This window comes from Protopterus annectens, chromosome 4.part0, assembly GCF_019279795.1.
Source record: "Protopterus annectens isolate FY-2018-M chromosome 4.part0, PAN1.0, whole genome shotgun sequence".
Classification (NCBI taxonomy): domain Eukaryota; kingdom Metazoa; phylum Chordata; order Ceratodontiformes; family Protopteridae; genus Protopterus; species Protopterus annectens.
Genome location: NC_056733.1, coordinates 1,212,435,742 through 1,212,450,638, shown reverse-complemented (window position 1 = coordinate 1,212,450,638; position 14,897 = coordinate 1,212,435,742). Strand labels below are relative to the sequence as shown.

Sequence of the window (14,897 nt, the reverse complement as noted above, 5' to 3'; positions counted from 1 at the left end):
CAACCCAATAGAATCCACGAGTAACATGGAAAGCCACTAGTTCAGGTACATGACCAGGATCAAGGGTTAGATACTTTAAATGTAACCAGAGGGGCCATGTAGCACACAAATGTCCACTGAAGCAAGGTGAAGAACAAAAGGTAAGGGAGTCAACAAGTGGGAATAACAGTATGCCAGTGGTAAGTTGTCTGGAGACAGCAGGGATACCAAATTATCACCAGAGTTTGTATCCTATCTTAGTGGATGTAAGACAGGCCACTGGTAAGAGAGATACTGCCTCTGACATAACCATTGTGAAGCCTGCAGTGGTTAAAGAGGAGCACGACTTGTTTGGGCATTCTACTCCAGTCAAAGCTTTAGGAAAGACCACATTCCAAATACCTTTGGCCAGGGTTCACCTTGACTAGGAGGGTGGAAAAGGAAGCAAGCAGGTAGGCGTGTTTGAGGATATCCTTGCTGATGTCTTGATAGAGAATGATTTTGATAATGCAGTACCTTGTGTGCATGCAGTTACTTGCAGTCAGGCTTAGAGACAGGCATGTGGGTCTGATAGTGTGAGAGAGACACAGAAAGACCCCACTCCTGAAGCCGGGTCTGGTGATATGGCTATTTCAGGGAGTGAGCTACAATGTAGCAGTGAGCCTGAAAGTGAGCCACAGCTGCTGGTAGTTACTAATGTTCCCATGGACAGGGTAACTGCAAGGACAGAGGTGAGTGGTAGTATCCAGGCTGACAGTGAGGCACTGCTATCAGAAGCTACCAGACTTCCTGTGGAAAGGGAGCTGGGAAGGGTCACAAAGGTAGAGTTGAGACAGGCTCAGCTTTTGGACCACACCTTATGAGGCTTGAGGGAGGTAGATAAGGAGGCACCTGATTCTCAAGGAAAAGGGGAGTCTGTATACTGGACAAAGGGTTACTGTATAGAGAGTGTACCCCTGAGGGAGGGCTAAAAGTTGAGGTAATACAGCAGTTAGTAGTGCCCAGATCCTACCATCTAGCACTTCTAGCCATAGCCCATGACATTACTTTGTCAGGTCATATGGGTATAAAGATTGCTAAGTGATGCATTGTGCAGAACTTTTATTAGCCTGGGATTTAAAGGGATGTAAGAGGGTACTGCAGGACCTTTGAGCAGTGCCAAAAGGTAGGTAAGGTGGGAGCTCCTTTGATACCTTTGCCTGTGATTGAAGAGCAATTTCAGAGGGTAGCTATGGATATTTTGGGGCCTCTGAGTACCCCACATTCCACAGGGAAGAAGTATACCCTGTTGGTAGTAGATTATGCTACTAGATACCCTGCAGCCGGGGCTCTGTCCTTCACTGAGACAGGGAAGGTGGCAAATGCTTTCTTAGAGATTTTCAGCAGGATAGGTTTCCCGAGAGAAATACTGACTGACAGAGGTGCCAATTTCATGTCATACCTCCTGGCTTGTCTGTGGGAGGGCTGTGGTGTGATGCACCTAAAGACCATCCCCAGACTAATGGTCTTGTGGAGAGGTTAAACTCTACACTAAAGATCATGCTACAGGCATTTCCAGACGAGTTTGAGAGAGAGTGGGACAGTTATTTGCCCCATCTGCTGTTTTTCTATAGAGAGGGACCCCATGAATCCACAGGAGTTTCACCCTTTGGGTGCTGTATAGGCATGGAGTGAGAGTGCCTTTAGAAATGATTCTTGATGCATGACAGACTGTCTGAATCCCACAAGGAGTCTATTGTGGAATATGTTGTAAACCTCAGGACAAGGTTTGGGGAGCTTATGGTCTTGTCCCAGGAGAACCTGGCAGGAGCCCAATAGCTGTAAAAGGTCTGGCATGACAGGAATGCTTGAGCCTGAGAGTATGTTGTGGGACAACAGGTTATGGTGCTCATTCCTATCAGACACAGTAAGCTGCAGGCAGCTTGGGAGAGACCCTTCAAAGTGGTAAGGAAGGTCAGTGATGTTAATTACATGGTAAAACTGCTAGGCGGGAGGTACGGGCAAGGGCGATTTCAGCTTGGCAGGGATCTTCTCAGTAGACTACAAATGGCAGGGTTGACCATTATGCCCAGTAAGTGTCAGGTGGGTATGGCAGAGGTTTCCTGCCTGGGACATAGAGTGGGGGTGGTAATATCAGGCCAGAACCTGCCAAAGTGGAAGCTATTCAAGAGTGGCCTGCCCCTGTTATCAAAAAGGACAGTGGGGTACTACAGGAAGTTTGTTCTCAATTATAGTACAATAGCTGCTCCCCTTACATACCTGATGAAGGAAATCAGGCCAGATAAGGTAGTGTGGACCCCAGTCTGTCAGCAGGCATTCCAAAAGCTTAAGGGGGCTTTGGGAGGACCCTCTGTGTTAGCCAGTTCAGATTACAGCAAAGAATTTGTTGGGCAGGTGGATGCTTCAAACCACTGGGTGGAAGCTGTACTCTGTCAGTTTTCCTCAGAGGGAGAAGAGCACCCAGTTGTATATCTCAGCCATAGACTCCAACCCAGGGAGGAATGTTATGCAGCTGTAGAAACAGAATGTGTAATCATAGAATGGGCACTGCAGAAACTTCAGCCGTATCTACATGGAAGGTTATTCACCGTAGTAACAGACCACAATCTCTTAACATGGCTACATTCTGCCAGCCAGCAATATGTCAAGTTATTAAGGTAGAGCCTAGGGTTGCAGGCATATGACATGACAGTGCAACACCGTACTGGGGTCAGCAATGCCATTGCAGATGGGCTGTCAAGACAGGGTATAGGTTAATGTGTTTCCAGACAGGCCCATTTCTTTTAAGCAATATTTTTCCACAGTCACTTGAAAAACTAGCTTGAGTCTTCAAAGGGAAGAGAGATGGAGTGATATCGGGTAGTGCCTACTGTGCCAAGGAGAGTAGGGCAGTGCATCTGTAACATATGCCAGCATAGCTAGCTGGAGTTTTGCAAAGAATTTTATGTCATTTGACTATCACACTGATTTGTACACATGTTTGTGCTAAAAATGTATTTATTAAGTTGCTTGTGTTAAAAATGCATCAACAGCTGGTCCTGGTGGACAGAGAAGATATTTACGTGTATGTCACACAGTATTATAACAACTAATTAAATGTATAGGTTTTAACAGAGAGTTATGGAAGGGAAGAGGTTAATCTCAATCCAGCTAATTTTGAAAAATAGGTTGAAAATTAAATGGGTTGTTTTAGGCCAGAAAGATTTTATCTTAGATGTCTGATTGTAGCCAGAGACAAAAATGTCTGGGAAAACCAGGACTAGAAATCTTACTGTATTGTGCTTGGGGGGAACTAATTGCTACCCTGGAAGGGTGGACATTTTTGAAATTGTTTTATAGCTTTTAGATGCTGAAACAGATCTTAGCAGAGCTCTGGGTTTGTAGTGTACCAGAGTCAGGTGATCAGAGGTAATGATTTTTTAGATATTAGTGAGAAATGAACTCTCGCAGTAGCACTTTGTTTTTTGGAACCTGACAGTAAAGATCTCTTACATATATCTCACACAACCACACACCTCATCTTGCCTTGCTGTAGTAAGCAACTCAACACATTTCATAGGTTGGTACTAGGCTATCGGCCCTAGGGCCTGTACAAGCCTAGCCAGAACAATTTCCTAGCTATTTCTTTAGTAGGTAACCAGGGAATAGTAATTCTTTAGATTAGTCAGGAAAATATAGTGAGATTAGTTAAGTACTGTTTTTCTGCATCTTTGTGAATCTCTCCAACTGTGTTATTTTGTATTTCTCCCGTGATTGAAACTCTGGTGCTTATTGTAACTAGGTATTCAGTATTGTCATGTTTTCTATTTTATTTATTATTAAATATTTCTATATCTTTCATTGTGGCTGGTCTTTTAGAGAATACTTTTAACATCGTGAGAGCACTTATGCTTATTTTAGTGACACTGTGGCTGCTCCTGAAATCCTTGCTGCATTGGTCAAACTCTGCCATTTATATTAGCATTCATTTTATTCAGTATATTTGGGTATCCTTGTAAGAACCTTAGAGTAGCTGACTGGTGGTAGTGTCATTACCCTGCAGAAGGGGCACAGCTGGTAAATTTGTACCAGCCTTTCCTGTGTGTGTGTGTGTGTGTGTGTGTGTGTGTGTGTGTGTGTGTGTGTGTGTGTGTGTATATGAAGATCAAATATCCATGTATATGTATCAGCTACTTGGAACAGGGACCCAGAGCTACAAAGTGGTCAGTGTGGAGTCTTGTTTGGGGCTTGAGAGAGAAAGAGAACACAGACCCCCAGGTCTGGAGTGTGCTCTTAAGGAAAATGTTGCTTGATGCAGAAAGCTACATCTGAAAATACTGTGTGTATCCATTTTTGCTCCTAGTGGCCATCCATCACCGGTGTCAGTGGTAAGGATTGAGGCTTCTTGATTACTGGCTCAGAGTAGGGACCATCACATAACTAGATGCACTATGGTAGATTTTATAGACAAAGTACCATACATGCATCATATGGTCAGTGTTGTGAGATCTTGCAGATTTAGTTTAGCTGTTAGCACTTTAAGATTGCCATTAAGTGTTTTGTTATCAAGAATGGATAGACGTCAGGTGTTATTTTTTTTAAGAATCATTTCAAATCCTTTGCTTTGGTTGTTTTGACTTTCATTTTTATCTTATCACTCAGCTCATTAATGATGTTGGTAACACTTTTATTGTTTCTGTACATATTTTGCATAGTTTTCCTTGTACTGATATTGTTGAAGGTGTATCTTTACTTAGTGCTACTTTTATTCTGATTTCCTGTAAAGTTTTTAAGCACCATTATTAAATCCTTACATTTTAGACAATAGCGTAGGAACATATACAATAATAGAAAAGAAAACAAACCTTTTTTCATTTTCACATATTATATGTTTGCTTTTTAACAATTATCATTCACTCCAGCATTACATAAATTGCTTAGTTACTGTCTTCCCTTAAACCTCACTCCTCCTCCTACTGAACATTATTCTGCACGTATTCTTCCCACAAATTCCATTTATTTCTATGTAATTTGCTCATTTCCTTTCCTTTTCTAAACGTCTCATCTCCAGTTATTTTATATAATTTACAATATTTATTACTTCCTTTACAGTTACTTTAGATTTTGATTACATTTTCATCTAATGGCATATTTGGCAGCCAATAGCATTAAATAAGGCCTTACCATGTCTGGAGAAATTCAGATCCTTTATCACAACTCAAAAGAATAATTTCCTTAGCTGCAACAATTTGCTCCCCCAACATTCCTAACAAAGTACTCTAGGGATTTTTAAAATATACCAGTTCATTACATTCCCAAATAAACATGTTCGTGATTACCTCTGTCTGTCCCATTACACCTCCAGCTTTTACAATCTGCCTGAAGAAACTTTTTCTGTCAGTCTATTTCAACTGCAATAGCCTACCTGCTGGTATACTCCTGTGTATGCAACTGATGGATGACTGTGTGGGCAGTTGCTGTGGCCTGCCTACTGTTATATTCCTGTATATGTGACTGATGGACGACTGTCTAGGTAGTTGTTGAGGTATGCCTACTGTTATACTCCTGTGTATGTGGCTGATGGATGGCTGTGTAGGTAGATGCTGTGGCCTGCCTACTGTTATACTCTTGTATATGTGTGAGGGATGGCTGTGCGGGAGTTGCTGTGGCCTGCCTACTGCTATTTTCCTGTATATGTGACTGATGGATGGCTGTGTGTGTAGATGCTGTGGCCTGCCTACTATTATACTCATGCATACATGTGAGGGATGGCAGTGCGGGAGTTGCAGTAGCCTGCCTACTGTTATATTCCTGTATATGTGACTGATGGATGGCTGTGTAGGTAGTTGTTGAGGTCTGCCCACTGTTATACTCCTGTATATGTGTGAGGGATGGCTGTCCAGGGAGTTGAAGCAGCCTGCCTACTGTTATATTCCTGTATGTGTAGCTGATGGATAGCTGTGTGGGGAGTTGCAGTAGCCTACCTACTGTTATACTCCTGTATATGTGACTGATGGATGACTGTGTGGGGAGTTGCTGTGGCCTGCCTACTGCTATTTTCCTGTATATGTGACTGATGGATGGCTGGGTGTGTAGATGCTATGGCCTGCCTACTATTATACTCCTGCATACATGTGATGGATGGCTGTGCGGGGAGTTGCAGTAGCCTGCCTACTGTTATATTCATGTACCTATTGTTATATTCCTGTATATGTGGTTGATGGATGGCTGTGTGCGGAGCCTACCTAATGTTATATTCCTGTATATGTGGCTGATGGATGGCTGTGTGGGGAGTTGCAGTAGCCTGCATACTGTTATATTCCTGTATATGTGGCTGATGTATGGCTGTGTGGGGGATTTCAGTAGTCTGTCTAATGTTATAGTCCCGTATATGTGGCTGAAGGATGGCTGTGTGGGTAGATGCTGTGGCCTGCCTACTGTTATTTTCCTGTATATGTGACTGATGGATTGCTGTCTGGGTAGTTCCTGTGGCCTGCTTACTGTTATATTGCTGTATATGTGGCTGATGGATGGCTGTGTGGGTAGTTTAGGCAACACTGCAAGCCTTGGTGTACTGTCTGCCTTGGCAGAGCTGCCACCCCATGTCTGTGACTGACTTGTGATCTGTATTCAAGCTCTATACCTTGTTTGCATACCTTACAATGTTAGAACATTGTTTGTCCTGTATCCCAGTGTACAGCATCTCTGTACATTCTGTCTGTCTCTGAACATTGTACACAGGCGATTGCATATGCATTCTAGCACACCATCCCTCAGTATGAAGTACCTCGTGTACCAATCCCAGTTGCAGTCTACAGCACCAAAACAGTGGATGGTGTTAGGATTTGTGGCACTGTTGTTTGCTAGCTGATGCTTACACTGCAGTTTTGCTTATATATATGCTCACTGACATCCAACTTTCAGCTTATGTAATGTGATATTTGAGGTTTGTACTTTTATAGTGCTATCTCCTGAAGTCAGGCCCAAAGAAAGGCATTCAAATGTTTACTGATTTTTTTCTGTTAAAGTTAAGTTGTATAAATTACATTAACATTTTTTTCCTGTTATTCTTTCCATTTCCTCTTCTTTTGCTTCTGTGATTCCAAATGAAAAAATTAGAATGGACTGCTTGAGGAACATTTTGAGTCAATCCAGAAGGAATTCATGGTTTTCAACAGAGAAAGGTAAATAAACTGTTTATTAAAGGCCTTCTTTTTCTAGTTTTTTAGAACACTGGTTTTCCAATTTAACCTAAATGTACAAGATGTCTGATACAGAATGGACCTGCTCGTATAACAGACAATACTGTCCGTTATATTTATTCATAGGTTCATAGGCTCATAGGTAGGTACTAGGCTATCGGCCCTAGGGCCTATACAAGCCCAGCCAAAAAGGTACCCTGGCTTTTGCCACCCAAGAAAATTATTTTCCTGTGCCACTGTCAAACAGAGCCACAGAAGTGATCCCTGGGGTGAATTTCCTATTTCCCATCCAATCATAAAGGCTTTTCTTGAAGAGTACTAATGAGGAGCTTTGTTTGATATAGATAGGTAGTTTATTCCAGAGTATGGGAAGTCTCTGGGACAGGAATCTATCCCTCCGACATGTTCTGTTTATTGTGGTGACAGGGTTTAGGTCCCTAGAGCGTGTAGCTCAGAGGGATTGGGACTTCTTTAAGTGGAGCATGTCCATCAGCTCTGGGTTTGACATAGCTTTGTATGTTAGGCAGAGAGAGATCACCTCTGAGTAGGCTATATGCGATGGAGTAAAGCTGGAGTTTATTGAGATGGTCTGCGTAGGGCATCTGTTTAAGGCCAGTAATCCTCTTTGTGAGGTATTTCTGCGGCCTTTCCAGTTGTTGTAGATGTCTTGTGAGGTACATACCAAAAGGGGTGTTGTACTCTATAATGGGTCTAATGAGTGATGTGTAGAGGGGAACAATGACCTCTTTTTTTCTGGATGAGAAACCTTTTGTGATGAGGTGTGCCACGTAGAAGGATTTCCTGACTACTGTGGTACTGTGATGATCAAAGGAGAGACTACTATCCACCTGTGTCCCAAGGTCTCTTATCACACTTTCCGTGTTAAGTATACTACCACCTCTGTTGTAGTTCATGGGTACAAATTTTTTACCAAAGGGGATGACAATGCACTTTTTGACATTGAGCTTGAGGCCATGGCTTTGACACCAGGCATCTGTCTCAGTGAGGCCCTTTTGTAGGATGTCCACATCGTTAGGAGTTTTGATTATGGCTCCTAGTTTGCAGTCTTCTGCGAACTTCATTAGCCAAATACCTTCTGTGTTAGCCTGTACTTCAGAGAAGTAGATACCAAACAGGAGAGGACCCAGGACTGAACCCTGTGGTACTACACTTGTCACTGGTCTGAAGTCGGATTTGGAGTCTGCTACTTTCACAGTGTGGGTTCTGTCAGTGAGCCAGTTGGCAAACCATCTTGTGACATAGGGATTTAAACCTAGTTTAGTGAGTTTATCTATAATTCCAGAGTGGGGGATGGTGTTGAAAGCTTGGAAAGATCTAGATAGGCTGTGTGAACCACCTTACCCTCACCTACAGCTTTGGTGACTACTTCAAAGAAGTCTATCAGGTTTAGGAGACATGATCTGCCTTTTACAAACCCAAACTGGGTGGGGTCCAGAGTTTGGAGATTACCAATGTCTTTGTTTATAAGTTCCATGATGATACATTCCATGGCCTTGCAGACCAGGCTCGTCAGACTAATGGGGCAGTAGTTCCTGGGGTTCGTGGTGGCTCCCCCCTTATGGAGTGGGATAACCATCACTGTGCGCCATTCAGCAGGCACAAACCCTGAGGTGAGGCTATGGTTGAACATGGTACTTAGGTGGGGTGCCAGTTCGTTCTGTAGTTCGTGTTGAATGCAGCCTGGGATGTTGTCTGGTCCCATGGATGCTGTGTTCTTGGCTTTGGGGAGTGTGATTTTTACTTGTGCAGCCGTGATTACAGGAACTTTGCATTCTTCCGTTACAGAGATGGACTCTTTAGGGGGTGAGAGGGGGTTAAAGTTAGCACTGAACCTATCTGCCAGGATGTTGGCAATATCAGTTTGGTCTGTATATTTAGTGCCATTGTGCTGTAACTCAGAGCATATCTGAGTGTTGCCATTGAGATTCTTGACATAGCTATAGAATGCTTTGTGGTTGTCTTTAGAATCAGTGTTGATTTTGTTTTCATAACTAGCTTTGGAGGATTTTATCAGGGATCGCAGCTTACTTAGGCTGACCAGGGAACTCCTCCACTCATGGGATTTTACTCTCTTTTGCAACAGTTTCTTCCTTCTGTTGTACAGTTTGTTTATGGCAGGGGACCACCAGATTGGCTTCCTTTTTTTGGAGGATAGCATCCTGGTTCTGTTAGGGATAGCACAATCCATGCACTCGTGTACGTGCTTATAAAGTGCAAATGTGTAGGATTCAGTAGTTGTAACTGTATTGTCCAGCTGCATGGGTGTCATGAAGTTCACCACTTCTGTCTTAAGAAGCATGAAGTTGGCTTTGGAGAAATTTTTTACCGTGGTTTCCTTAATGGGGGGTGGGGGTAGGATGTGGATATCTAGGGTAATTAGCTTATGGTTGGATCGGACCAATGAGTCGTTGACTTCAGGTGTGGAACACTGGTCACTCATGTTGGTAATGACTAGATCTAGGATAATGTGGCCCCTGGTGGGGGTGTGGATAAGTCGATCCAGGGCATTGGAGTTTATGAATTCCAGAAAGCGTTGAGTGAAGGAGTTGGTACATGAGTAGTTTTCCCAGTTAATGGTGGGGTAGTTGAAATCACCCATTTTTAGGGTGTTTGGTTGAACCCTAATATTTTTCAGTACATCAAGAAAAGAGGAGTGGGAATCCTGGGGCATGGTGGGGATCTGTAGCAAGCTACAATTTGGATTGCAGTTTTGCCCAGAGTTAGATGCACTTGGATAACCTCGGCTGCATTATACTGAGCAACTAGCCTGGTGGTGTGGATATCCTTAATGAATATGGACACACCTCTGCCTTTGGTGTTCCGGTCCAGGTTACATGGCCAAAAAGTGTGGTATGAGTTATAGCCTGGAAGTGCAGGGGTGCTCTCTGGAGCCTTGAACCAGGTCTCAGTTGCTGCACAGATATCAATGTTCTCCATTTTAAGGAGTGCCTCGAGTGAGTGCATTTTGAGATTTAGACTTCTAGCATTGAGTAGCATCACCCTCAGTTTTTGCTTGCCTGTTGCTGTTACAGTGGTGAATTTGTCATTTGAACCTTGCCTAAAAAAGGCACTATAGGGGCAGCAAGAACCTTAGCCAGTATCCGGAATCCCAGGAGTGACAGGTGCAGGCCATCTTTGGAAAAGCATCGTGGTCTGTCGACCATGTCATCCCAGGCAGACATACTGGATCCCTTTAGAACGACACCAGAAGCTTAGCCAATTGTTGAAGTCAATCATTTTGTCCTTGTACTGCGGTATCATTCTGGGTGATGGCGGAACACTACTTAGGGCTAGGGTCATACCTGCCTGGGCTACAAGATCAGAGAGCTCTTCCATGTCTCTTTTCATGTATTCCAGGGAGGTACGTCTCAGGTCATTCACACCAACATGGACAATGACAGAGTCATATTTGTACTTGTTGTGGAGTGACCTGAGTGCGTGGGTTATGTGGCGGGCCCTGGCACCTGACAGGCAGCTGACAGTAACCTTCTCCTTGTTTAGCCTGGTGAGTGGGACATCAGTGTGACTGACTATAGAGTCACCTATGACTAGTGTGTTGGGTACATTGTTTTGTCTTATTGGCCGTGGTTGAGTGGCACACTGAGTCTGCGGGCTATGTGTCATTTGGGTTGTGTTGGAGGGTGGAGGTTGCTTGCATTTCTGCTTTGGAGGTCTCTGTTGCTTGAGCAGATTATTATTGAGAGCCTCCATGAATGTTTTTGTGTTTCTATGTGTGGATTTTGGTGGTGTAGATTTAGTGAGACTATGTGATGAGTGTGGTGTGGTGCAAGTGTTTACCTTCTCCTCTTGACTGTCAAGTTCAGTCTTGGTTGGAGAGAGCTTTACCTCCAGTTTGGCTAGATAAGTGCATCTCTCACAGGTTGTAGTGTTGGGTGGTAGGAGAAGAGGGCTGTCTGTGTACAGGAGGCAATTTCTACATTGCCCCAAGATGCCCAGATTCATCAGATAGACAGGGAGAACACTGGGAGCTGACCCTTGGACATGCCTGAATAAAAAAATGTTTTCCTCTAGATAAGTGAGGAAAGTGAGTACAAGAGCTGTTTTTCTCTAAGCAAGTGAGGAAAGTAAGTACCAAAACTGTTTTCCTCTAAGTAATGAAGAAGGTTGAGTGCTGTAGCAATTAGTAGGTTATTTAGTGCTTACAAGTTCTGAACAAGTGCTGATCACGAATAAGCAAATTCAAGTGCTAAAACTAAAAATCTGTATCTGGTCTAAACTAGTTACAGGAAAGGGGGAAACAAGTGCAAATGTGGGCTTTTAAATCAGAAAGTTGCAAGAGATGGAAAAACTGCCCGAACGGCCAGTAACTACAGTTTCTGGGCCAGAACCACTCCTTATGTGGTAGATAGGTTATCTAGTGCTTACCACTCCCACTGATAAGCTAGAAGGCCTCCCTCAAACAGAGAATTGGCGGGGGTGGGGGGGGGGCTCAGAAGCTTACATACAGTCCTGGATACAGCAAATCTGAATCTGGACTACACTAGTTACAGGAAAAGTAGGAAACAGGCTTAGATTTTTTTTAATACAGAAAAGTAGCTAAAACAGCAGTAAAAACAGTTCAAATGTAGTGCAAGCTAGCACACTTGAGTATGTAGCAATGTTAGACCAAACAGTTTAAAAAAATGCAACTAAATTAAAAATGACTAAAAACAAGTGCAGAATGAGTCTATTAGGTAGAATGAGGTAAAGAGATGGGGCTGGGGGGAGTGTCCCAGATCAAATCTACAGTTGGGGCGGGCAACTGCAAAAGCCTCCAAATTTAAACAAGACAGGAATAGGGAAGGTGGATAGGGGAAAACCAACGCCTTCAGCAGAGATCTGAAAAATTATACAGTGAAGCAAAAATAACAGTGCACAACTCTGAAGTCAGCCAGCAATGATATAAAATTAGTCAAGCAACAATTAACAGTACACAACTCTGAAGTGCCAGAAAAATATACTCAGCTCTGTATATCTCCAGATAGTTTGAAGAGCACTCTGTCAGGACACAGGAAGGCTCCAGCAATGATATTGCAAGATGTTACTCCTGCCTGACTGTGTATTATTTTATATAAAATCACCACGTGATAAAGGGTTCCTAAAACTGGATGGTACAAAATAATAATTTCTACTGTGAGTCTTGCAGCAATCCTACCTTCTAGAGGGGAAATGTGCATATTTAGGTATAAACGTGTATTTATTTATTTATTTACTCATTCATTCTCTGATGGATTAGCATCCTTGTTTTAACAACTTAATATTATGTAGTATATTGGACAAAATTATCTCCTGGTTATCCTCCAATATATCTCTTGAAACTATCATCCTAAGGGATGTAAACATTGAATGGTCTTCCTCATCACTCCCGAATCAACCTCCTTGTACAAAACTTTTCAACTTCACTCAGTTAATACACTTTTCTGCTAGACACAATAAATCCACCATCTCACCATCAATACCAGACTGGATCCTAACTAATAACCCAAACATCAGTCATGCAGGTGTTCTACTCTAAGCAACCACCATCCAATATTTTCTCTTCTCTCCCTACTCAAACACAGCAAGCCAGCAACATATAAGTCTGTCAGGAATAGTTCTAATTTCAGCAAGAATTCATTCTTTGAATCCATCCAGGCTTACAGTTGGAGAGCACTAAAGCTCAAACCACTAAATGAAGGTAGCCACCACTTTAACAATGCCTTTTTAAACATCCTAAATGTTCATGCCCTGCTCAGGCACAAAAGAATCAAATCTACCCTAACTCCCTGGTTCACTCTGCCAACTGAGAAAAGTATGTAAACTCATACCTCTAAGATAAAGCACAACTAACTACTAGCATTACTGTCACCTTTGTAATAAAGCAAAAACTCAAATAAATCCAGGAAAAAAAGGGGGAGTTATACCTGATGATATTTCCTGAGGGAAGGTTGAGGGGGAGAGAGGGGTAAAGTTGGTGGTGAATTTATCAGCCAGGAGGTTTTCTATATCTTCTGACTCAGTATAGGTGGCTGCAACTTCAATGAGCTGTGGACACAATTGTGTATTGCCTTTGAGGTTGCAGACATAGCTAAATAATGTTTTGTGGTTGTCCTTGGCCTGGGAGGCCAAACTTCCCTCAAATTTGGCTTTGGCAGACTTTATTTGTCCTCTGAGTTGTTTGTTTAGTTTGATGAGAGTGCTTTTATCCTGCTGCGTGCTGCACCTCCTAATTTTTGCCATGATTTTCTTCCTTCTGTTATACAGCTTATTGATTTTTGTGATTCCACCAGGGTGGCTTGTTTTTTTTTAGCTAGTTCTGTGCTTCTTCCTGGTGGGTACATCTGCCTCTGTGCAGCTATTAACATGCTTGTATAGGGTTTCTGTGAACATTCCTGTATAGGCAGCAGGGTTCTCATGGTTTATGGGAGCTTGAAATTTTGCCAGGTTATCACTTAATAGCAGGAGGTTAGCCTTAGAGTAGTTCCTGAATATTCCAGGTTTAGCTGGGAGTCAGGGTTTTATTTTTACTTCAAAGAAGATCATTTTGTGGTTTGACCTTACCAGGGAAGACATTACACTTGGGGGTGTCCAGCATGCTCCCATATTAGTTCATAGGTTCATAGGTTGGTACTAGCCTAGCCATAACAATTCCCTGGCTATTACTTCCCTGGTCCCCTCTGAGGACCTGATCCAGGATGGTCACACCCCCTGGTTGGTGTATTGACTATCTGGTCCAGGGTGTTTGTGTTTACAAAATCCAGGAATCACCGTGCCTGTATATTTGGTGTCATACAGGATTCCCTGTTAATAGTGGTGTAATTAAAGTCACCCATAAATATGGTATTTGGTTAAATGGTTAGTGTTTCTAATAAGTTTGAATACATGGTATGGTTTTCCTGGGTCATAGAGGGGGGTGTATAGCTTGCAAGGAAGTGGTATTGGATTTTGCCTATGGTGATTTGAACATGGAGCAGCTCAAGTACATTGTCCTGTTTGACCAGCCTTGAAGTATATTTATTTTTGATGTAAATAGAGACACCTCCATCTTTAGTCCCTGTCTGTGAAGCAGCTGGTCTAAATGTGCGAAAGGCATTATAACCTTGCACTGTTGATGTGCTGTCAGCTGCTTTAAACCATGTCTCAGTGACCCCACAGACGTCTGCATTCTCTAGGGTGAAGAAAACTTCTAGGGAATAGAGTTTTTTTGTTTAGACTCCTAGCATTAAGCAGTCAAATCTTTAAATTTTCTTGGTTTTGATTTGCTATGTTGTAAGTATTTTCGGTTTGGCATTGCCTAAAAAAGGCACTATGAGGGAATACAATGTTTTAGCTAATCTTCAAAAGCCTAGAGGGGAGAGGTGCAGACCATCCCTGGGTGCTCTGTACAGTCTGGGCCTGATAGTGAATCAACATTTACTTTCCTAAGGACTTCATCTAATTCATTAATAGTAATGTATTTTTTAAATTCTTAACTCATTCAGGATTTTTTTTTACTTGCCCTTCCCTCTTATTTTCCTTCTTTTTACTCTGACACACATTTTCCACATGCTATCCTTTTTTACTTGTAAATTTCTCATGTGCTCTTTTTACCTTTCCTTTTACATTTTTATTTCCCTTATTATACTGATATCCTCCTTTATTATTTTACGTAACTATGCAGATACGTCTTCCCTTCTACCTAGTAAATAATATCTCTGCCTAAACAGTAATGCCATATTTTTCTCGATTTCTTTTTTC

General features: G+C 42.5%; 1 protein-coding gene across 3 annotated transcripts in view; it reads left to right on the top strand.

The window, feature by feature from the left end:
* LOC122799824 (serine/threonine-protein kinase 32A-like) overlaps nucleotides 1-14,897 on the top strand; it is a 1,819,471-nt gene that overhangs the window by 1,784,553 nt on the left and 20,021 nt on the right. For all 3 annotated transcript variants that reach the window (XM_044069142.1, XM_044069143.1, XM_044069141.1), the window contains exon 12: nucleotides 7,078-7,142. In XM_044069142.1, the coding sequence (XP_043925077.1) occupies nucleotides 7,078-7,142 (65 nt within the window). The remainder of the gene's footprint in view (nucleotides 1-7,077; nucleotides 7,143-14,897) is intronic.